The 25,610-nt window shown below is 43.8% G+C and overlaps 1 protein-coding gene across 2 annotated transcripts in view; it reads left to right on the forward strand.

Annotated features, from left to right (window-relative positions):
* Positions 1-278: 278 nt before the first annotated feature.
* The window catches only part of LOC141172090 (cell adhesion molecule CEACAM1-like), a 65,509-nt gene continuing 40,177 nt past the window's right edge, over positions 279-25,610 (forward strand). For both annotated transcript variants that reach the window (XM_073655931.1, XM_073655932.1), the window contains exons 1-4: positions 279-359; positions 1,938-2,291; positions 5,587-5,853; positions 7,154-7,411. In XM_073655931.1, the coding sequence (XP_073512032.1) occupies positions 338-359; positions 1,938-2,291; positions 5,587-5,853; positions 7,154-7,411 (901 nt within the window). In that variant the 5' untranslated portion in view covers positions 279-337. The remainder of the gene's footprint in view (positions 360-1,937; positions 2,292-5,586; positions 5,854-7,153; positions 7,412-25,610) is intronic.

The following is a 25,610-nucleotide window of genomic DNA, read 5'->3' on the forward strand; positions in this document are numbered from 1 at the left end:
GTCTACACATGCGCCCTTTCTTTTCTTTTTGCATATGATGATGATTATGCGGTGCTCTTAACGAAAATGCAATGCTGTTAGGAGGGGACCCATTCCATCATATATTTGGGATAAGTCATCTAGAAAATACCTAAAACAAAACTTTTTTAGTCTGAAGAATTCAGACTTCTACCATTATACATAGAAAGGCAGAGCATTCAAGTGGTTAAAAATCATGAATTTTCTTCATTGCATAATCACACTTACAATAAAGGGTGTTGAGTTTTATTTCTCACAGGCAACTTCCTTATTCTATATAAGAGCTAAAAGCAAGACACGCAACAATCTGTTATCAGCAATGAGGAGGTTTCTAATAACAGGTAAGAATTGTACACAAAATATTACATTCTTGATATGATGATAAGTAGCAAGTGACTGTTCTGCCATTAGCTACATATCTTTTCTATAAATAATTACATTTCATGTCTACAGGACACTGTACATGGTTATAATATAATAATGGTGCTCTGTGTTCAGCTGGTGGGACAGAACATACAAGTGTAATTGTCAGCCAGTCATTTTGGGTGCGTCAGTGTGAGACTGGGCAATAGAGAATATTGTATTACTTCTTATATTTTTTATGCCAATCTGAGCCCTTTTGAAAATTATATTTATTCCCTGGGAAACTCTTTTCTATGGGTCTTGCTGCCCTCATCTCCCAAAAGCTAAATCTGTTTTTGGTGCCATTAATAGTATAATTAGTCCTGAAACTATCCCGAGTCTCATGTTCCATAACTTGCCATTTATACTATTCTGAGTGAATGGTTCCTCTTCATCAGTATTATGCCAGCACTCTAGGTACCATAAGAATCATTCCTTTCCTTCACATTCCAGCAGACATTGCTCTTGCAATTTTCTTAAACATTGCCTGCTGCTAATTGGTGCCTAATAGTGATGAGTGAGTATGTTTTGTTAACCCTTTCGCCGAGTATACTCGGGCGAGCACCGAGTAGTTACAGCGTGCTCGGTGATATGTTTGAATCACTCTCGTGTGCATGATTTGCGACGGTTTGACAGCTTTAATACATGTGAGGAATGTCTGCTTCTTACACGTTCTTCACATGTATTAAAGCTGTCAAACCATCGCAAATCATGCACACGGGAGCGATTCAACCATACCACCGAGCACGCTGTAAATACTCGGTGCTCACCCGAGCATACTCAGCGAAAGGGTTAACAAAACATACTCGCTCATCACTAGTGTCTAACCTTACACAGACAGTGAGCTATCATTTAAATTAAAGTACATGGTGATGGTCAGGGAAGTAACCTACAGAGCCAGAGACTTGGGAAGTGCTCTATCACACCCTGAGCACTTAATGCTTCATTTACATATGAATTATAATGCTGATTTCTTGGGAATGCAGCAACAGATAGAAGACATAAAGGTCTTAATGCATTTAGCTTTCAGGGACCTATATATGCAGTTGGATGGAAGGGGTTAAGGGGTTACTGACAAATTCCCTTTAATTCTACTACATCAACTTTTTGAAAAAAACACCCATGCAAAATCAAGATTAATGATTATTCTGCTCCTGATGTATACCCAAAAACCACGATTTGTCCATTAAAGTCTAAATTGACCTGACAGATGCCAAAATGAATGTCTTTTTATTTAACTTCAGGGGGTATCGGTCAATGCACCTTTCTTTTATTTGTGGAAAGTAGTAAAGTCAACTGGGAGATTCAACACGAAGACATTCGGGAAGAATTACAGTATGTACTATATGATACACGGTGTATAGAGTAATATTCCATACAGTGGTGCAGATCAGGTGTATATTATGTGTATATATCCTATGTATACAGCACATGGCTATGCTAATAATCATTGTTTTCTATTTTTTTGAAAGGTTTTGTGTTGATGTAAAAATTATAAAGATTCTTTTTTATTTTAGTTCTCCTCGTCATCACGATGGATGTGACCAGTGGACAGATCAGTATCCAGCAGATCCCTGAGCATCCGGTTATTAATGGATCTGTCACCCTGAGCATTACTGGGATTACTGACAAACTCCAGCATGTCATGTGGTATAAAGGACCAAGCATAACTCCTCCCTATCAGATCCTGACATATTTTCCAGCTAATCCCGCATTAATTCCTGGACTTCTGTACAATGATCGGATCTCGGCTTTCAATAACGGATCATTACAAATCAGAGATCTTCGTGACACAGATGGGGGAAAGTATATAGCACAGATACAAATGGATGCGTCAGCAAAGTTCGTAGATGTGACCCTGACCATCTATGGTGAGTAGCACTTTCTATTTCTGGCTTTCCGCCAAGTGTCATGTATAAGAACTGTGTCACGGAAAAAGTGTCCTAATTCCACATCACAGCCAATGAAACGTCAGCTTTTATTTCCTAACCTGCACTGGAGGAATGAATCGTGGACTCTGATTGGCTGCCAGGGGGAAACTCTTCATACATGAGGCTCCATTAAGTATCTGATGTCAGAATGGGTTTTCCTCTACATAATAATAATATAAAAATCTAGATCAGTGATAGACGTGAACTCTGTGGTTATGATCTAAGTCTTCTGCCCTCGCTGGATCTAATGTAAATTAGCAATCAGAACTTTTACATTCCATTGGCATTGTAAGTGCGCACCATTAGTGAGTACACCTATGATTGTTACTACCGGCTGTTACCATCAGTATTGATGTTATAGCTTTATACTGAGCCCTTTTAAATTTAGAATGATAAAAACGGCAATGCACAATGGGGCAAATTTTGCTTTGCTTGGTCCTCGCCCCTCTGCTGAATATATAAAGACAAGAAGACAAAATATATGCAGCATAGAAACACCTAACAAAATAGTGAAGGGCAGGTGTAAACTTGTCTTCTCAGTCAAGGATAAGTCTACACTTCCATTATACTATATTAATACAGCCATACAGTTACCACATAGTGGTCAGATATCAGGTCTACACCTGCGAGGCGCAAACCATACAAGAAAGTATAGAACTGATGAGACAAATCTCAGGCAGAATACATACACTACCCAAGGACATGACGGATCTCCAAGTCTATTTTACTAAATAGTTGTATCTCTATGAAATAACAAATCTGGAGTTCCTTTTTTTAAAACTTCACATTGTACAATATCTCTTCTAGTTCTCCTGGAAATGTAAGAAGATGCTAAAATCTTAGAAATAAGAGCGTGTCCTTACAGTGTCTAATCATGCAGCTCAATATACTGCAGCTATAGTGCCATAGGTGAAATTAAATAACCGTTGATACAATAAATACTGCAATTTCCTCCGGGATAAATAAAGTATATCTTATCTTATCTTATCTTAAATGATTCTATGTAGGCCAGTAAGATTGACAAGAGTAACATGACAAGACAGACTTCCAAGAAAAATGTCTTAAAGAGAACTTGTCAGGAAGTTTTTGTATGTAATTTGAGAGCAGCATGATGTAGGGGCAGAAACAATGATTCTAGGGATGTGTCACTTATTGGGCTTTGTGCCACAGTTTCAATGACATCAGTGTTTTATCAGCAGGAGATTATCACTATAGGACTAGTTGTATCATGCATCCTAGTCATCCTGCTCTGCGTAACCACACTCCCACCACAACTGATTAGCAGTTTTTTATCAATACACAAACTTCACAGGAAGCTGCCAATTGGTGGTGCAGGCGGGGTAACACAAGGCTCAGCTGTTATGATTCCTCTGCTCAGTGTGTCTTGAACATGGTGACTGACTGCTCAGTCATCTAATCTGGTGCAGGGGTGTGCTGAGCTGTCGGTGTTTTGATGGACAGCTCAGCCATCCATTCTGAGTCTGGGAGGTGCTGAGCTGCTTTCAGGTGTTCCCTGTTTCAGGTGATTATCCAGCTGTCAGTCCCAGACCTCTGATATTTGTAACATCTGCTCAGTTGTTTGCCTTTTATTTCTGTGCTCTCTTTGTGTTTTTTTTTAACTTTCACTATGGGGTTAGTAATGGGGGTGTCTTATAGACACATCTCCATTACTAACCTTGGCTTGATGTCAGCTAGCATTATAAGCTGACATCAACCCCAACCCTATTACCCCACTGCCACCGCTACAGGGCAGTGGGAAGAGCGAGGCTAAGTGCCAGAATTGGCACATCCTATGGATGTGCCATTTCTGGGGTGGCTGACGGCTGGTGTTTCTAGCCTGGGAGGGGGCCAATAATCATGGCACCCTTCCTGGGCTATAAATATCAGCCCCCAGTGTCTGCCTATCCTTTGCTAGCTATTAAAATAGGGGGGACCCCATGTTGTTTTTTTGGGGGGTCCCCCATTTTAATAGCTAGTAAAGGCTAGGTATTCATGTGGGGGTTGATATTAGTAGCCTGGGAAGCTCCGTGGGTATTACCCCCTTCCCAGGCTTCAAACATCTGCCCCAGCCGTCTGCTTAACCTCTGCTAGAGACTAAAATTACGGGGAACCCCACGCCAAATTTTTTTTTTAATAAATCCTTTATTTTAACACTAAATTACAAGTACAGTAACCAACACTGTCACTGTACTTATTATATATGTGACTGACATATTTCTATCTATCTAATTTATGTGTGATGCTCTATTCTTTCTGTTCTAAATTGTCGGGTACCGGTGTATGCCGCCGATAAATTGCCGGCTTTTCATGTTTCACTGTGAGCACTGTTCCCATCCATTTGGGCAATCACTGTAATGCCACAACCACCATGGCTGTGAGATTACAGTGAGTGGCAGACAATCCCTGAATGATTGATGCTCTAAATAGCGCCAAACATGCAGGATGGGGACCCGAGCTCCAGCTCGAGCATCTCAAAAGTACTCGGCGAGCTCCGAGCATCTCGAGTACTGAGATGCTCGGGCGAGTACGGAGCAGTGGCGAGCATGCTCGCACATCACTAATAATTACATCTACTCTATGTGTCCACCTTTGTTGGGTATTCCCCTTGCCTTTTTCTATTTTTACTCATTTTAATTAATAAAGTTGCTATATTTACTCTTTACACTTGGTTGTAACGTGTCATCTATTTTTGGTAGTTATGATTTTGGACACACAATGCCCATATATTCTTGTTTTTTTTATATTGGGTAATAAGGATTTACTATATCAAATATATCCGGGAAGTGGCTCTATAGATCTAGTTACTCATGGGTGACATAGTGGTATGTGGAGGTGGTATGTGTGCAGATCAGGCTGTGGATTAATATGTGGACAGTTAATACAGTGCACTCATTGTGTAGTGAGTGGTGACTGTTACTACTTCCTGTACCACCCCAATGACTGGAAACAAGAGGTTGCAGGGAGAATAAAATTAATTTTCTCCCTGTAGCTGCTGTTCCAATAAGGCAGCCAGACATAGTTTAAGCACTATTTAGCTGCACATTGCCATTGTATCTGCAGGTAAATAGTGTTTTTGAAGGTGACAGGATCCCTTTAATTATTGGACTTCTTTAACTCGGAATTCTATAATAAAGCATTTAAATGTTATTCTTAGACACTGTTGCTTTTACTTACATTCTACTCCTGATATAAATATTCAATTTAATAATTGTCCTCTATGTTTCTCAATTTACAGAACCAGTCACTAAACCTAAAATCACAGCATCCGTCGCCCAACCCAAGGAAAATGATCCATTCACCTTAATATGTGGCACCTCACATGCTACAAACATAAGTTGGACCAAGAGGGATATGACGATCTCCTCCAAAACCAAGTTATATGGAGATAACAGAACTCTCATGTTCTCTAGTGTTAAGAGAGAAGACTCAGGAGAATACCGATGTGAAGCTCAGAATATTGCCAGTAAGGACGTCAGTGATCCACATACAGTTTCTATAGCCTGTGAGTAACCAAAATATTTGAATGGGGGTGATCATCATTGACTTTCTGTAGCAACTCTTTAAGCCAAACAAGGGTGTATTGTAGGTCTCTCTTCACTATGGAGCAGAGCATCCATCAAATTCTTGCTGGAAGCTCTCAGAGATACAGAAGGGTCTTCCTCTTCTGCTAATGGTCACCTTGGGGAACCTCACTCAAGCTCATTACTCACAAGAGAAAGAAGTAAGAAGTAATAAAACATGAGAAGTAGGAGATAGATGTTCTGGTAGACCGAGCTGCTTTGAAAAAGGAGTAGTTCCACGTATGGTAATACTTCAAGTAGCTTTTATTAACGCGTTTCAGGTTGGTACCGAATCCTTTCTCAAAACTTAACTACATATGGAGATCAATGCAATTTAGGGGGATTAATAATAAGCATAAACATAATAAAAGGGGTGTCAATAATCAAAGAAACACCCACCTGGGTGTGATTAAACTATGGCTTGTAAAATAAAAGCCAGTAATAACATAAAATAAACTAACCAAATAGGCTTAAAACATCATAGCAAACATAATACCTTTCAAATGAAAAAAAACAGATAAACATATAATATACACTCTAAGGTCTCTTAGGACTGTTTTCAACCCTTTTTAAGCTTTTGAATGTAAACAGTATTAGTAATGCCAAAATGTCCTCTGACTATGGGTGAATAAATGGTAATCAGTGGTACCCAACAGCCTGTTTCTCACACACTAATCATGTTCACTGCTGTGCTGTCACACATAGTATCAGTACAGTTTCTTCAGTGTTTTATGGCTTTCTCTCACTATGTTTACAGCTAAGCTGGGAGCTGTGACGTCCTTTCACTATCCAAATTCGCCACAAAATGGTTGCTGCATTTCTTGCCTCTGCTTTTATACAGGCTATGCTATATCTCCTGATTTGCATTGTGATACAAACAAAACCACATGTAAGAGTCTCTTCAGAAAGCAAGGAGGAAAGGAGTAGAAAGGTCCTAACCCAGCAGGTCCACAAGTAGACTACTTTGAAACATCTTACTTAAAAAAATTGGCCATGTAGGTAAATATAATCAAAAAAACTGAAGTGGGACACAATCTTGAGAAGTACAAGTTGAACAAGTATCATGAATTATAAAGCATTGTGCAACAAGCTGAATAATAAGTAAATATGATACTTCTCATAATGTCATACCCGCTATTGAGAAACCACAAAAGTGACTACCCCATCCCGTTTGGAATCATTACAATCAATTATCTCTTGAGCAGCTTTATCCAAGGTAACTACTGTCCTTTTGTTTTGCAGATGGCCCTGATGAGATAGAAATAGCAGGACCAGCACTTGTGATGCCTGGTTCTCCCAACACATTGACATGTTCTGCTGATTCTCAACCACCTCCTGAATTTCAATGGAAAGTCAATGGCGTAGACTTAGAGGGAAACACAAGCAAATATGTTGTTAGCAATGCTATAGCTGAGTATGAAGGACTGTACACGTGTGTGGTGAGGAACCCAATGACTCTCCGAAGTTTAACAGCCTCTGTATATGTAAATATGACTGCAGGTAATGGTATAAAGAAATTCTTTAATTGGTAGTTTATGAATTAACCTGTTTTGCAGTTTATGATTGCTGAAACATGGCCAGATTGAATATTTTTAAAATTGAAATTCACTATCTTTACCAAATTTTGCTTGTAAACTTGATTTGCAGCTAATTGATTCACCGAAAAAGCCTAAAATGTTCTCTAAAAGCCATGTCTGAGGTCTACTAGGACTGTATTGAACCACTTTCAGCTGTTTAATGCAAAAACAGTCTTAGTAATATCAAAGTGACCTCAACATATATGGATGTGGGTAAACGGATGGTAACTGGTGATAATGAAAGATTTGTTTAGTAACACACTGTACTGTCTGACTTTTTATGTTGCTTTAAATTAAAAACAACATTCCAAAAATTATCCTTTTTTGAGGGCAGATGCCTGCCATGCCGCTGTTTAAACACATGTTGAGTATCTGGAAGAAGCCATGGTTTTGTCACAATTTTTGGTCCAAAAATTATCCCCTTTTATGGAATAGCAACAGTTTTAGTGTTTGGAAGTTAGAAAAGCAATGGCTTGTCTTCTGTTAGCCATCAAAAATATATTATCTTTTTTTGTGGACTAGTAACAGTTTTTTTGTAAGTTTGTAAAGTGAATAAACAATGGGGGAAGCACCAGGACCCAGACAACCTGGTCAAAAAGGAGGCAATTGAAACTAATAGTCCAGGATTCAGACAGTCCAAAAAAGATTTCCTCCAGGCTATTTGCGCTCCCGAATAACTTGTAAATACAAGCTATAGTATTATCCCATATGGATCTTTATTATTTCTCCAAAAACATGTAAATACAACGCGTTTCGACAAATAAAATGTCTTCCTCAAGTATTTTGTTATAAGTGCTACTTAGTTCTAACCAGCTTTTATAAGAGATGTTACTATAATGGTCAGGGTGTGGACCATATATGGTTAATTTTGACAAACCCATTCTAAAAAGGCACTACAAGTCAGTAGTTGATAAAAAGGAAAAATCCCTATATGAATAAATATAAATACATACAGAAAAAATAAAATGTGATATATAACTGCTTACATGATTGTTGTATGTTACGAAGCTTTTTTAAAAACACATTTTTAACCCCTTTACCCCCGAGGGTGGTTTGCACGTTAATGGCCAGGCCAATTTTTATAATTCTGACCACTGTCACTTTATGAGGTAATTACTCTGGAACGCTTCAACGGATCCTCGTGATTCTGAGAATGTTTTTTCGCGACATATTGTACTTCATGAACGTGGTAAAATTTCTTCAATATCACTTGCGTTTATTTGTGAAAAAAATGGAAATTAGGCGAAACTTTTGAAAATTTTGCAATTTTCAAAATTTGAATTTTTATGCCCTTAAATCAGAGAGATATGTCACACAAAATAGTTAATAAATAACATTTCCCACATGTCTACTTTACATCAGCACAATTTTGGAACCCAAATTTTTTTTTGTTATGGAGCTATAAGGGTTAAAATTTGACCAGCGATTTCTCATTTTTCCAACAAAATTTACAAAACCATTTTTTTAGGGACCACATCACATTTAAAGTCACTTTGAGAGGTCTTCATGACAGAAAATACCCAAAAGTGACAGCATTACAAAAACTGCATCCCTCAAGGTGCTCAAAACCACATTCAAGAACTTTATTAACCCTTCAGGTGCTTCACAGGAATTTTTGGAATGTGGAAGAAAAAAATGAACATTTAACTTTTTTCACAAAAATGTTACTTTAGACCCAATTTTTTTTATTTTCACAGGGGTAACAAGAAAAAATGAACCCCAAAATTTGTTGTGCAATTTCCCCTGGGCATGCAGATACCCCATATGTGGGGAAAAAACACTGTTTGGGCGCATGGCAGGGCTCGGAAGGGAAGAAGCGCCATTTGACTTTTTGATTGTAAAATTTGCTTGAATAATTAGCGGACGCCATGTTGCGTTTGGAGAGCCCCTGATGTGCCTAAACAGTGGAAACCCCCCACAAGTGACCCCATTTTGAAAACTAGACCCCCCAAGGCACCTATTTAGAAGCATAGTGAGAACTTGGAACCCCTAGGTGCTTCACAAATTGATTCGTAAAAATGAAAAAGTATTTTTTTTTCCACTTTTTCATTTTTACGAATCAATTTGTGAAGCACCTGAGGGTTCCAAGTGCTCACTATGCATCTAGATAGGTGCCTTGGGGGGTCTAGTTTCCAAAATGGTGTCACTTATGGGGGAGCTCCAATGTTTAGGTACACAGTGGCTCTCCAAATGCAATTTGGTGTCCGCTAACAAATTGAATGGAAAATCGGCTCAAATTGTTAGCGGACACCATGTTGCGTTTGGAGAGCCCCTGTGTGCCTAAACATTGGAGCTCCCCCACAAGTGACCCCATTTTGAAAACTAGACCCCCAAGGCACCTATCTAGATGCATAGAGAGCACTTGGAACCTCCAGGTGCTTCACAAATTGATTCGTAAAAATGAAAAAGTGGAAAAAAAAAACACTTTTTCATTTTTACGAATCAATTTGTGCAGCACCTGGGGGTTCCAAGTGCTCATTATGCATCTAGATAGGTGCCTTGGGTGGTCTAGTTTCCAAAATGGGGTCACTTGTGGGGGAGCTCCAATGTTTAGGTACACAGTGGCTCTCCAAACGCAACTTGGTGTCCGCTAACAAATTGAATGGAAAATCGGCTCAAATTGTTAGTGGACACCATGTTGCATTTGGAGAGCCCCTGTGTGCCTAAACATTGGAGCTCCACCACAAGTGACCCCATTTTGGAAACTAGACCACCCAAGGCACCTATCTAGATGCATAGAGAGCACTTAGAACCCCCAGGTGCTTCACAAATTGATTCGTAAAAATGAAAAAGTGGAAAAAAAAACACTTTTTCATTTTTACGAATCAATTTGTGAAGCACCTGGGGGTTCCAAGTGCTCATTATGCATCTAGATAGGTGCCTTGGGTGGTCTAGTTTCCAAAATGGGGTCACTTGTGGGGGAGCTCCAATGTTTAGGTACACAGTGGCTCTCCAAACGCAACATGGTGTCCGCTAACAAATTGAATGGAAAATCGGCTCAAATTGTTAGCGGACACCATGTTGCGTTTGGAGAGCCTCTGTGTGCCTAAACATTGGAGCTCCCCCACAAGTGACCCCATATTGTTAGTGACCCCGCTAACAATATGAGACGATTTTCTATTCAATTTGTTAGTAGACACCATGTCGCGTTTGGAGAGCCCGTGATGTGCCTAAACAGTGGAGCTCCCCCACAAGTGACCCCATTTTGGAAACTATACCCCCCAAGGATTTTATTGAGGTGTATAGTGAACATTTTAAACCCAGAGGTACGACACAGAATTTGTTTACATTAGGTCATCATATTGAATAAGTTGTCATTAGTCTTGAGCGCAAGTGCTCGCTACTTGAGTTTGCATCAGGTACTCAGGTATGCACTATGTACAGCGTGTGCTCGAGTGACATGCTCGAGTCCCTGCTCCGCATGTTTCACGGTTATTAGACACCCCAAAAAAAATATGCGGGGATCGCTCGTGCATGGCAGGCAATCCCCGTAAAGTTTTTTTGGCCGCGAAGCATATGGGGCAGAGACTCGAGCATGTCACTCAAATACCCACGATACTCAATGCATACCATAGCACACGATGCAAACTCAAGTAGCGAGCACTTGCGCTCAACACTAGTCGCCATATCGTCATCTTTTTTTCTTACTTTTGAAAAAAATCCCAACCCCATCACAACCCTAACCCCAACCCTAACCCCAACCCCAGCCCTAACCCTAGCACAGCCCTAACCATAGCACAACCCTAACCCTAGCACAACCCTAGCCCTAGCACAACCCTAACCCTAGCACAACCCTAGCCCCAAACCCAGCCTTAACCCTAGCTCAATCCTAACCCAAGAGTTTATTTTTGACGCCGTTCCTTGTGCGGTATAAGTGATTAGACGACTTTATTCTTCGGGTCGGTGTGATTACAGCAATACCAGAATCATATGGGGTTTTTATGACTGACAGCTGTCACACACTAAAAGACGCATTTCTTGTAAAATCTAGTTTTTGCATCGCCATATTTTGAGAGCTATAATTTTTCAAGATTTTGGCAAACAGTCATGTGATGGCTCGTTTTTTGCGGGATGACTTGACGTTGTTATTGGTGCCATTTTCAGGCACGTGACATTTTTTGATCGCTTTCTATTCCGATTTTTGGGAGGCAGAATAAACAAAAACCAACAATTCAGGAATTGTTTTTTTTTTTTTTTTACTCTGTTCCACGTGTGGTAAAATTGATAAGGCAGCTTTATTCTTCGGGTCAGTACGTTTACAGCGGTACCACATTTATATCGTTTTTCTATGTTTTGCACTTTTACATAATAAAAGCAATTTTATAGAAAAAAATATTTTTTAGCATCGCTTTATTCTGAGAGCTATAACTTTTTTATTTTTCGGATGATGGAGCTGTATGGTGGCTTGTTTTTTGCGAGACGAGATGACATTTTCAGCGGTACCATTTTTATTTATATTTGTCTTTTTGATCGCGTGTTATTCCATTTTTTGTTTGGCGGTATGGTGATAAAGCATTGTTTTTTGCTTCGTTTTTTTTTTTTTTTTTTTTTTACCGTGTTCACTGAAGGGGTTAACTAGTGGGACAGTTTTATAGGTCAGGTTGTTCCGGACACGGCGATACCAAATATGTGTACTTTTATTGTTTTTTTTGTTTTTTTTTATAATAATATTTATTGATGGGTACATTATATTTTTATTTTTGGTGGATTATTTTTTTTATTTTTTTTAATATTTTTGGAATTTTTTTTTTTTTTTTCACTTTCTGGAAGCTTATATAGTTTATTACTTTGTCCCACTCTGGAACTTTCACTTTTTTTTCTCTGATCGCCTGCATGGCACAGGAATGCAGCACCATCCCTGTGCCGCAGGCTGTCAGCGCCGGACAGGGAGAAGATTGTTTGGAGATGCACTGCGCATGTCCAAACAATCTTCCTGCTGTCTGGTGACCCGGATGTTGTCATGACGACATCAGGTCGTCATGGCAACACCCGGGAAGCCTTTGCAGACAGCGCTGAAAGCCGGAAGAGGAGGTGAGTATCCGCGATCACCTCCCCTTGCCCCCGCAATGCTGCGATCGACTTCGATCGACTTCGATTGCAGAATCGCGGGGGTTAATGTGCTGGGAGCGGTGCAGGACCGCTCCCTGCACATAGTATCGGGTGTCAGCTGTGACAATCAGCTGACACCCGGCGGCGATCGCGCCCGCACATCCTGTGTGCGCGCGCGATCGCCATGACGTACTAATACGGGTCTGGCTCTTAAGTCCCAGGGCACAGACGCGTATTAGTACGTCAGATGTTGTTAAGGGGTTAATGAAGCATTTGGAAAAAATATTATAAACAAAAAAGAAAGAAGATTTCTGATAAATAAAAATCCTAATACAGCTATATTTTATCACCTTCCAAAGGTACACATGTCTAAATAACCCACTGGGCCGGCCTATAATAGCAGGCATCGGTTCCCTTACAAGTCAGCTGTCCCATTACATTGACTTGTTTTTGCAGGATATAGTTAAAACCTTACCCTCATATCTAATGGATTCAAATCAGTTACTAAGTGAATGTAAAAACACCATATGGGAGGATGACTTTCTTTTCATCCCTATGGATGTAAACGCCTTGTATTCGAATATCCAACATGATCTGGGAATAAAAGCGGTGGAGCACTATCTGAATGGCGTTCCAGATATGCCAGACCTTCAGAGGGAATTCCTTCTGAAAGGTCTTAAGTTTATATTGGAACATAATGTCTTCATTTTCCAAGACCAACGCTATATACAGCAACTCGGTACAGCGATGGGGACGCGGGTAGCCCCAAGTTTCGCAAATTTGTTTATGGGGCTATTCGAGTCCTCATCGCCAATAAACCAACAATGTTATACTGATAATATAGTGCTATACCGTCGTTTTATTGATGATTTAATGATTATATGGAGGGGGGTGAGGATAAAGCGGAGCAGTTTATCAGCGAGATGAATAGAAACCAATGGGGGATTACATTCACCGCTAAAACTAGTAAGGAAAAAATTGACTTTTTAGACCTGGAGTTATCACACAAAGACAAACGGATCATCAGTAAAACGTTTTTTAAAAAAAACGGATACAAATGTTTTTTTACATTATTACAGTGTGAACTATAAAAAATGGAAATCTAATATTCCCTACAGTCAGTTTCACAGGATCAAAACACGACTACAGATGACTATATTAAACAGTCCAAAATTCTAATCAACAGGTTTGATGATAAAAAATATCCAAAAAAATTGACCATGAGTGCTTATGCAGCAAATTTACATAAAACTCAGGACGAATGTTTGGTAAAATATAAGGATAAAAATAATAAAACCTGCGAGGAAGTAAAAAAAAGAAACAATAGATGGCAGTATAATTTTGTAACAGCCTTTAATCGGAATAATAATGACATCAGAAAGATATTGAATAAATATTAGTATCTACTCAAAAGGGATATGTGGCACCCCAGGGGGTCTGGTTGCCACAGTGGTAGAAATACCATGTCTGAGAGCGAGCATGGGTTTTCCTGGTCAGGAGCACAGTTGCATGCAACGCCTCCTGCCCCAGTCCAGGGAGGGGAGGAACCTGTCCTTTATAATCTGGATCTGGGGCGGGGTTAGGAGAGTTGAGTAGAGAAGAGTCGAGTCTAGTCTGAGCAAGGAGCTCTTGAGGCAACAGAGGAGCAGAGAGCCATTGATTGGAGCTGATAGAGCTCATCCTGGCAGAAGACGCAGAGAACCGGACACCGGAGTCCGAGGCTGTGAGGATATCCACATCCAGCAGCAGAAACCACCTGGCAGGGGATTTCAGGTCCTCTGGCCATAGAAAGCCTAGAGGCTCAGTCACATGCAAGGGACCGGCACCACCATCGAGGAGCGGAAGGTACCAAAGGCCCCAAGTCACCAGCCATACGGGTGAGCACCACACGGTACACTCAGGGACGTGGGCTACTACATGACTACAGCAAGGTAGCCAGGAAGAGTGTAGTCAGATGGGAAGGCCTACACCTCCACCTGGCCAGGGGGACTCTTGTTCGCTCACAGACTGACCAGGCCTCTAATGTTATCCAGTACTCCCGGCAGAGCCTTCTTCATTACCAACAGTAAAGACCCTGAACTGCACTGCATGGACTCTGAGTCATATCTGCTGCGCCCATGCACCACAACCCTCACCATCTACACACGCTGCCCTGAGGCTATACTCCTCCCGTGGGGAGTTATACTACCCTCTGCTGCGCACCCAACATCAGCCTCAGCGGTCTGCCCCGCAGAGGCGGTTCTCAGTGACCCCCTGAGCCACGGGACCGGGTCGCCACCACAGAGACTACAAACCCCCAGCATTACACAAAGACCCAGCTCCGGGTATTCCCCCACATACGGCCCAGGGGGCGCGTCAACTTTGGTGTAGTCGGCAGGATTTCGTGCCCGCAACCACCGGGTACTGCGTGCCTGAAGAAAGACTGTGATACTTACCGTGGTGAAGTTTCCCGCCATCCGTGGCCGTTTTCCCACCATCCGCAGCCATTTTCCCGCCATTGGGCTCCATTTTTGGGACGCCGCACGGGAAGAAGAGGGGCGTGGACGCCAAAAGCGCACGATGGCTGAAGCCCCGCCTTACGTACTGATGCTGCGCAAGGTCCTGGAAGGAGCCCAGTGGATGCCGTCGTCACCAGCGCGCGACGCAAGGTCCTCGACCCCGACGATCGCCTGCCTGCGGAGCCGCGGCCTATGGAGAAGAAGCAACGGAAGGTAGGCCACGGTTAACTAGGGGGGAGGAAGACACCAGGAATGAAGGGAGCTCCCACCACCAGCGTGGCTGCTGCCACAGTGATGCCGTTCACGATGCTGTATATCCCCGGAGCGGCATGGTTACCCCAGTACTCAGGGGAGTCGCATACCCTGAGCGACTTTAAAGAAAGACTGAATAGCCTATTCAAAGTATACCCCCTGTCCAAGGAACAAAAAGTGAGCATCCTGATAGGCCAGTTAATCGGAGCAGCCCAAAGAGAAGTGAAGTCCTGGTTAGCCAGGGAAAAGGGGACTGTAAAGGAAATACTGGCCCATCTAAAGGACACTTTTGATACCCGCACCTCAGCAGAGATCAAGCTAAAATTTTATGGGTGCAAACAGCGCGCACAAGACAGTATACGGGACTATGCTTTGAATTTGCAGGAGGCCCTGAGAGCCATTAAGCAGGCAGACCCTGACAGCGTGCGGAATGAGGATAAGCTGTTGACTGAACAGTTCATTGAGGGTCTACAGTCCAGCGCCCACCAAACCCAGTTGAGTGTAATGGCCTTGCAGAACCCTGATTTAGACTTTGCGCAGTTTAAAGACAGAGCCATCCGGGTGCTCCGAGAACCGGCATCAGGTGGCGCTGTAACCCACAGGTGCCCTGCTATCACCTATCACCAGGAGGCAGCGCCCTTGTCTGCAGAGCCTGTGGGAGCTGATGCACAGGCTTTGGACAAAGCTCCAGCTGCAGACCTGCACCATCAGGTCCAAGAGCTGACCAAAAGCGTTGCCGGGCTAACCAGAACTGTGCAGTCTTTACAGGTGTCCCCTCCAGGAAAGATCCAGCTGGCTTCCAGTCCGGAGGACGTCCCTTGGCGCCGACAGAGGAGGATCCCATCGTCCAGAGGAAGGCCCAGTGACCGCTACGACCAGGACGGAAAACCCATATGCCGCCGCTGCAACCAACCAGGACATATGGCAAGGTACTGTCATTTAAACGGGCCCAACCTGGGGCAGAGGGCCGACCCCCAGGCATAAGACCATCAGGCCCATCGAGCTGGCATGATAAGTACGTAGTGGGACTACCGCTCTTCCCTGTGGGGCTGGATGGCATTCCTATGAGTGCACTACTGGACACCGGGTCACAGGTAACCACCATCCCCTATGTGCTTTTTAAGCGGTACTGGAATGACTCAGATATTACCCGCTACCCAGATAACGATTTGAGCATCATCACAAGCTATAGTCAGCCCGTGCCGCAGGTGGGATTCAAGGAGGTGACCATAAAAATTGGTAAAGTTGAACTGCCAGCGCAAGGACTGATTATTGTGGACATTGACCATCGTGAAAGCCACCCTAAGATAACCTTGGGTACTAATCTTATTGAAAATTGTCTTGCAGAGATAATTGTCATAGTACAGCAGGTTGCGATGAACGCCAGCTCCATCCAGCAGCGTGTCCTACAAAAAGAGATCAGAGCCCTGATGAAAAGGCAACAGGTAGAACTGTCTGGTGGTGAGATTGGTAGTGTTAGGATGAGTGACCCGTTCCCTATCGCCATGCCCCCAAAAACTGAGATGATGATCTGGTGCCGGACTGCAATCGGGTTAAGAGGAAGGGACTACCAAGCCATGGTAGAACCCATCTACTCAGACAGTAGGCCCACCATTTTGACAGCGCGGGGGGTGGTCAATGTACGCCATGGGAGGGTACCCGTCTGCATCCTAAACATTGGGGAAAGAGAAGTATACTTGCCCCGGTGTGCCACTCTAGCCAAATTGTTCACCGTTAACCAAAACTCTGTAAAGGCCGTGGAACCCTTGCCTCCATCTCAACCAGAGGAGGGTAACGGCTCCAAGAAACAAATGGAGGACTGGTGTCAGAAGCTGCATGTGGGCACCAACTCCACTCCCTCACACCAAAAACAGGGAGTCTACTGGGTGGTTCAGGAGTATGAAAGAGTCTTTAGCAAACACTCGCTAGACTTTGGGCAAGTAAAGGGCGTATAACACCACATCCCCACGGGAGACCATCCACCCATAGAGGAAAGATACCGACCTGTACCCCCTGCACACTATCAGAATGCCAAGGGAATGTTGCGAGAAATGAAGGAGGCTGGGATAATCAGGGACAGCTGTAGCCCCTGGGCAGCTCCACTAGTTCTTCTGAAAAAGAAAGATGGCACCATGAGAATGTGTGTAGATTACAGAAAGGTCAACCGTATCACACACAAAGATGCGTACCCGTTACCCAGGATAGAGGAATCTTTAGCTGCATTAAAGTCTGCTAACTTCTTCTCCACTTTGGATCTTACTAGCGGGTACTGGCAGGTTCCTGTAGCAGAGGCAGACAAGGAGAAGACCGCGTTCACCACCCCGATGGGTCTCAGCGAATTCAACTGTATGCCGTTCAGGCTCTGCAACGCACCAGGAACCTTCCAGCGGTTGATGGAGTGCTGTCTGGGGCACAGGAATTTCGAGACGGTCCTGCTATACCTGGACGATGTCATTATGTATTCCAAAACATATGAGGACTATCTGAAACACCTGGCAGAGGTGTTTGATGCCCTGACAGGCTATGGCCTAAAGGTGAAACCCTCCAAGTTTCATCTATTGAAACCAAAGGTACAGTACCTGGAACACGTGGTGAGTGCTGACGGAGTAGCTCCAGACCCTGATAAGATCACAGTGATTAAGGACTGGCCAAGACCCTCCAGCATAAAGGAAGTGCGGCAGTTCCTCGGGTTGGTAGGCTACTACCGAAGATTCATCCCCGGGTTCACCAAAATGGCAGCCCCTATGCAAGACCTCCTGTTAGGTCAGTCAAAGACCAAGAATCAAAAGCCGCCCTTCAGGTGGGACAAGCTGGAAGAGGAGTCTTTCCGCCAGCTGAAGATGGCGCTCACGGGGGATGAGATCCTGGCTTACCCTGATTACCGCCAGCCTTTCATCCTCCACACAGACGCCAGTAACGTGGGGCTGGGAGCCGTACTATCCCTGATCCAGCAGGGCAGAGAGCGGGTAATTGCTTACGCCAGCCAAAAACTACGGCCCACAGAGAGAAACCCTGAGAATTATAGCTCGTTTAAGCTAGAGTTCCTGGCAGTGATGTGGGCAGTGACGGAACGTTTCAAACATTACCTTGCCTCTGCCAAGTTCACTGTGTACACGGACAACAACCCGTTGACACACCTAGACACTGCAAGACTTGGTGCCCTGGAGCAAATACCGGGCGGGACGCACAAATGCCAACGCAGACACCCTGTCCAGGATGCCAAACTTGCCGGAAGGAGGGGAAGATCCAGAAGAACTGGAAGAGATTGAACTCCCTGCGTTCCACCGTCATGGGATTACCCAGTGTTCCCACTGTGTAAGGGACAAGCACTCTGCCACGTTCAATCCCTTACCCCACTACAGCTGGGCGGAGACGCAAGACAGTGACCCAGCTGTCCGCCTGGTAAAAGAGATGCTGACACAGGCTGATGCCTGCCTTGACCCAGACGCTCCGGAAGAGACCAAACAGCTGTGGAAGGAGAAGAGTAAACTGTTTCTCTACAAGGGGAAGCTGTGCCGGAGAATTGTCAACTCCCGGACACATGAGCTGACTTGGCAGGTAGTGGTCCCGAGACGAGACGCGGCTATGGTCCTGGAGGCATACCACGACGGAGCAGGGCACTTTGGATGGAAGAAGTTGGAGTTCCTGTTGCGTGAACGGTTCTTCTGGGTAGGCATGAGAGGGGCCATTGAGAGATGGTGCAGAGATTGCGGCCCGTGCAACCTGAGAAGAAAGGACCGTGCCAGCCAGAAGACTCCCCTGCAGCCAATCATCACCAAGCAGCCACTAGAACTGGTAGCCCTGGACCATGTGAAGCTGGCTCCAAGTAGGTCCGGGTACGTCTACGCCCTCACCATCGTAGACTACTACTCCCGGTTCCTGGTGGTGGTCCCTGTCAAAGACTTAACGGCTCAGACGGCAGCTAGAGCCTTCCAGCAGCACTTCTGCCGTCCACACGGGTATCCGGAGCAAGTGTTGACTGACCAAGGTCCAGCCTTCGAAGCGGAGGTCTTCCAGGAGTTCTGCAACCTGTATGGCTGCAAGAAGATAAGGACAACGCCCTATTACCCCCAAACCAACGGATTGAGCAAGAAGATGTGACTCACCCCCTGGGCCGTGGGGCACTCGGGACCGGGCTTCAGGGCAATGCTGGGAGTAGTAGTGGCGACCCGGTCCCGTGGCTCAGGGTGGTCAGACCAAATGCTGTGGCAGTGTATTTATAGGTTTTGAAAGTCCGACTATGCCACCCGTAGATTGCGGTAAGGGAGGACCGCTGCTGCAAGGCAGACCGCTGAGGCTGGTGTTGGGGATGCAGCAGGGAATAGTACAACTCCCCACGGGAGGAGTGTAGCCTCAGGGCAGTGTAATAGGATGCTGGGGGTGATGGTGCAGGCGCAGCAGTAACCACACAGAGTCCAATAATGCAGTCCAGGGTCTTTTACTGCAGATCTTATCACAGACCCACCAGGAGTACAGGGTAGGAATGGACCTGGGTGTCTGAGGGCATTCGGGCGAGCTCCGCTGGTCAGGGTGAATGGGTAGGCCTACCGTTCTCTCTCTGCCCTTGCTGACTATTTCCCCCTTTAGTGGTATGATAGCCCACGTCCCCGAGCTTGCCGTGTACTACGCCTGTATGGCTTGCGACTCGGGCCTTAGGTACCTGTAGCTTCTCCGTGCTGTACCGGTCCCTCTGTGTGGCGGAGCCTCCAGGCTTCTTGGCCAAGGCACCTGAAATCCCTTGCGGTTTGGTTATCTGCTGCAGGGCTTGCAACCCTGACAGTCTCGGACCCCAGTGTCCGGTTGTGTAGTCTCTCTCTGCCAGGACCGGCTCTCGTCGCCTCTGTCCCTGGCTTTCTGTTCCTCCTTTGCCTCCTGGACTCCTCAGCTGCGGCTGACCTGTCCCTCTCCTCTGGGAACCCTTCTGGACACTTCAGAAGTGGGTCCTGGTCTCTCTAACTCTGCCCTCAGTACCAGTTTTTATAGGGGCAGCCTGCTCCCCCTACTGGCCTGGGACAGGAGGTGCTGCATGCAAATGGTCCATGACCAGAGAACCTCCCTCCTGCTCCCAGACACAGCCTTACAAGTTTGTGGCATCCAGGCCTGGGGTGACACAGATGAACCAGGTGGTGATAGACTTGCTGAAAACGTTGCCCCTGGAAGAACGCAGTCTGTGGCCTGAAAAAGTGCCTGATCTTGTGGACTTGTATAACCACATCCCAGTAAATTCCACCAACTGCACCCCGGCTTACCTAATGAGAGTAAGACCTGGTAAGCTGCATATTGACCTGGATATGGGAGTCCTGACACCCGAGGACACCTCGCCAGAGGCAGACTGGGATACAGAACGGCAGCAGCAGTACAGGAAGGTGCAGGAGAGTGTTGAGAGAAGTCTGTCTCACGCAAGAGAAAGGCAAGACAGGACTTACAACCAGCATGCTCCCGCTGTTCCCCTGGTACCTGGAGAGCAGGTCTTGAAGAGGAAGAGGCGGCTCCATAAGTTGGATGACCAGTGGGAGAAAGACCCGTACATAGTACTGACCTCAAACCATGAAAATCCGAAAGTATGCATTATCAGTAAGGATGGAGGAGAGACCACAGCCACTGTCTCCGAAGACCACCTGAAGAAGTTTCCCGAGCAGCTGCAAAGCACTGATGAAGACCAAGATCGCCCTCAACCCGCAGAGGAAAGGGAAGAAATGGTCAGTACAGTACTCGGAGAATTTCCCCGGTCCTGGACACAAATTAACAACGCTATTGTGGTACCCATCCTTACCTTCCTCCAGCCAGCCCCTCAAGGGCCTACAGAAGAGCAAGTAGTGTTGGAAGAGCAACCGGCCCCGGAGGCAGAAGATTCCATACCAGCAGCCCAGGAGAATCAACCCTCTGCTAGTAGTGAGCCTGCCGTGCCCGTGGTAAGCCAAAGAGTACGCAGAAAGCTGCCCAACCTACCCGTAACATCTCCAAACACCTGTAGTGCAGACACTAGCGAGCCCACTACACAAGGGGTGAAAACAGTGGTCCCAGAAAGAACACCACCAGATAGTGTGTTACGTAGGTCCACCAGGAGCACTAGGGGTCAGATACCCGCCCGCTGGAGAATCTAGAAAACAAAAAATTAAATATACCTGTATATTGCAAATGTTGAAATGTTTTATGTTTATTGCATGAATAATAATTATGTTTCTCAAGTTACCCGACAGGGTCATGGACTGACAGGTTATGGACAATGAATAACTGGAACTGTACCTTGTAAATAGTTGCACCTATTAAGTGCCCCTTTTGTCCAGACCACAGAATAAAAACCCGTGGAGGTGGCTGAAGACGTGGTCCAACGCCGGATCATCGATACCCTGTAGCCACCCCAGGGCCTACGTGGAGGGTTTGGGACGGGTCCCTCAAAATACATCTTGGGTGACATGGACACCTGGTTACGGAAGCGCCGAGACCTATAAAGACTGAACTCCTTGTACATATGTTGGTGTGTTATTGCTTATACCCTGTTATGCATGTTTTCATAAAATTTGTTTACCCTCTGCTGCGCACCCAACATCAGCCTCAGCGGTCTGCCCCGCAGCGGCAGTTCTCAGTGACCGCAATCCACGGGTGGCGTAGTCGGATATTTAAACATTAAAAACCAAAGAAACAGACCCGCCACTGGTTTGACCACACTGAGCCATGGGACCGGGTCGCCGCCACGGAGACTACAAACCCCAGCATTACACAGAGACCCGGCTCCGTGTATTCCCCCACACACGGCCCAGGGGGCGCGTCAGATACATATCTGAAAAAAACCTACCACAAAGACCGAATATCACCTTTCGCAGGGGACAAACCATTAGAGGCATTATTGCTCCCAGTAATTTAAAATCGGCACCACAGGGAGGTCAGAAAATCATCCAAATAAATGGGAACATAGACAGAAAGAACATTTATAAAAAAATCGGTGTAACACGATGTCATTCGAAAAAATGCTGCGGTTATGAAATTATTGACCACAATGTGGACACAATCCTTTGCAACAATACGGGTGAAAGTTTCCCAATTAAACAGAAGCTGTCTTGTGACAGCCAGTTTGTGGTGTACGTCATTACATGTGCCTGTGGCGTTCAGTACGTGGGACGTACCATGCAGACTTTAAGAACACGTATGAGTGGACACAGGCATAATGCGAAAAATGGCTTTATGAAACACAGCCTATCTAGACATTTGTGCTTGAAACACAATGAAAAGTTCAACATAAAAGTCACACCAGTGGAACAAATCCCTGAGAATTGTCCAAACCGAGAGATTAAACCGTAAAGAATCCTTTTGGATATTTAAAATGGACACTTTACACCCAGTTGGGCTGAATGATATTATTGAGGGGATATAGGAGGAATTAATATACCTCTGGATACTGTTATTAATGGTTTTATATATGTTATAATTTTTATTAGTCATCCTATATATATTTTTTATAAAAAAAAATACATTTATAAATGTTTTTAAAAATGTGTTTTTAAAAAAGCTTCGTAACATACAACAATCATGTAAGCAGTTATATATCACATTTTATTTTTTCTGTATGTATTTATATTTATTCATATAGGGATTTTTCCTTTTTATCAACTACTGACTTGTAGTGCCTTTTTAGAATGGGTGTGTCAAAATTAACCATATGTGGTCCACACCCTAACCATTATAGTAACATCTCTTATAAAAGCTGGTCAGAACTAAGTAGCACTTATAACAAAATACCTGAGGAAGACATTTTATTTGTCGAAACGCGTTGTATGTGCATGTTTTAGAGAAATAATAAAGATCCATATAGGATAATACTATAGCTTGTACTTACAAGTTATTCGGGAGCGCAAATAGCCTGGAGGAAATCTTTTTCGGATACTTTTCCTATGATAACTCTGCTTGAGTTAAACAATAGCCACCAGGGATCTGCAGCATACCGCTTAAAAAGGAAGATCATTACTGGATGTTCTGTGGTTCAAAAGGGACCTATAAGCAAGTGACCAAGGCCTAAAATGGTGAGTGCGACTAACACCTATCTATGATCTGATCATACATCTACATTTAGATCGGTGCGCTCTCTGCATTCTTTTCCCTCTCTCCTGCAGGATTCAGACAGTATCACCCATGAAAAAGCAATGGCTTATTTTTTTTAGCTGTGGTCCTGTAACAAAATATATTTTGGGAGGGCAGCAATAAAAAGTTTGTTACATTTTTTCCCATGTTCTGACAAAAAGTTATGATTAAAAAAAATTGATGATGAAACAATGTATTATTTTAGCTGTTTTTTAAAACAACATTGAATACCTTTTGAGTACCAGAGCCGTAAACTTTTGTTTCAAAAGAAAACAATTAATTTCTTCTGGATGATGTGACAGCCAAGAAGAAATAGTTTATTTTGGCCAGCCAGTGATAATTTAACGGAATTTAATTTTTTATATTTTGGCAGCAGTAAGGTTCACTGCAAATATTTTAGAAGAAAAAAACAAGAGAATGAAGAAACAATGCATTTGCTCAGCAATAACCACAAACTTGATTTTTTTTTGCAATAATATTTTTGTTGTGAAAATTGTAAAATGTCTTAGCATGAGGAAGTAATGGGTTTTGGGGTTTTTAAGAAGCCTCCCATAAAGTATTCCTTATTTGGTATAAGAAACAAATTTATTGTTTGGAAAGTAAAGAAGCAATGGAGTTTTAAAAAGCAATCCAAAATAATCCCTTTTTTATGAGCATTTTTAAGTTTCTTATATTTACATTGGGAAGAGTAAGGATTAAAAGCGACACTAGGGTATAGATTTAGGACACTAGGACATAATGGACAGGCAGGAAATATGTAGCTGTCCTTGGCATTGGCAGCAACAGAACAGTATAGAACAAAAATGTCCCAACTGTACAGGGAGAGTTCTGGGAGCCCCAAAAGTATCAGAAAAGTATCAATAAAATATAATACACAGGAAGGACATACCTTTCTGTATCTGGGCATCAGAACTGGTGGAAGCTTTACTACTGGTCCAATCTTCTGACCGAGTCATGCATGGGGATTTGCTCAGGGAATTTTCTAGGGAAAGGACACAGACCAGGTACAATTTAAATTGTTCATGCATAGAGATGACTGAAGGCTATAGAGAGCTTGTACATTGCTCATATTGCTGGCCAGTTTGCTTACCCCACTGGAGTAGGAAGTGTGGAGAAGGAAATGTGAAGTAGGAAATGGTACTTCATGTGCTAATGGAGAGATGGAGAGCAGTATTCCCTTCAATTTGTCTAGGGACATCCATTGCATATTTTCTCATGCATACTGCAAAAGATTTGTCCAGTGGCAATGTGGAAAATTATGCCCACACTAGAAATGACTGAACATAGGACTTGCCATAACCCCCCCTTCCCACACACACACACACACAAACAGAGCTTTCAGGCATTGTTGAGCCTCCTTCACCAATAGCTGCTGAAGCATGTCTGGTTCTGAAACAGAACACAGAATAGGCATATATTCCCCTGGAAGATCTTTTGTACAAATGTAGACTCCACTCTTTGTCATAGATGGCACCACCCTCCTTCTCTGATTACATCACTTCCTCATTACTTGATCTGTTCTCCAAGTCCGGTCCTCAAATCATCACCATTATAGTCATTTCTGATTCTGAGGAGAGTTGTCTTACTGTGGCAAATGTCATGAGTTCCTTGCGCCAACATTTTCCTTAGCACCCAGAATGCTTTGGTTTACAGGACTAGGGATTAGAGAAAACTGAGATGTCATTGACGGACTTAAAAATCTGCAATTGCAAAAAAATAACTTATGTTTGTGGAAGAACAAGAATGTACATAACCACTCCAACTGATGATGTCACTGTCAGAGGTAACATCAACCTGTTATGACTGAGATGTTTAATCTGCTGTATACTCCAATTGGACTCTAACGTCACCTATTGGGTGTAGCAATCTTAAAAGTCCATATCAACCCTTTAATGAGCCTTGCCACATGACTTAGGACAAGAAGCTAAACCATACTATTTTCAGACGTGTGTTTTGGGGTGTTTGCTCCTCAACAGTGCAACGCAGAACATCTGATTTGGCTATGTGGGATGCCTTTAACAGGTGGTATAAGGGGGAACATTTCTATTTGCGGAGAGTGACAAGCTTGCATATGGAGATTCATAGGCCATGCAGTGTTCCTCTGGGAATTTAAATATGCAAATAGCCTCTTCAGAGAGGATAAGAATATGAACTTTAACTGGATGTAGCATTTCTAAAACTCAATATCGACGCTTCAACGAGCCCTGCCATTTACTCTGATGAGGGGCAACACCCCGAAACACGGGC

This window comes from Phyllobates terribilis, unplaced genomic scaffold (assembly GCF_046119375.1).
Source record: "Phyllobates terribilis strain yellow unplaced genomic scaffold, ASM4611937v1 Scaffold_12__6_contigs__length_324123572, whole genome shotgun sequence".
In the NCBI taxonomy this organism is placed as follows: domain Eukaryota; kingdom Metazoa; phylum Chordata; class Amphibia; order Anura; family Dendrobatidae; genus Phyllobates; species Phyllobates terribilis.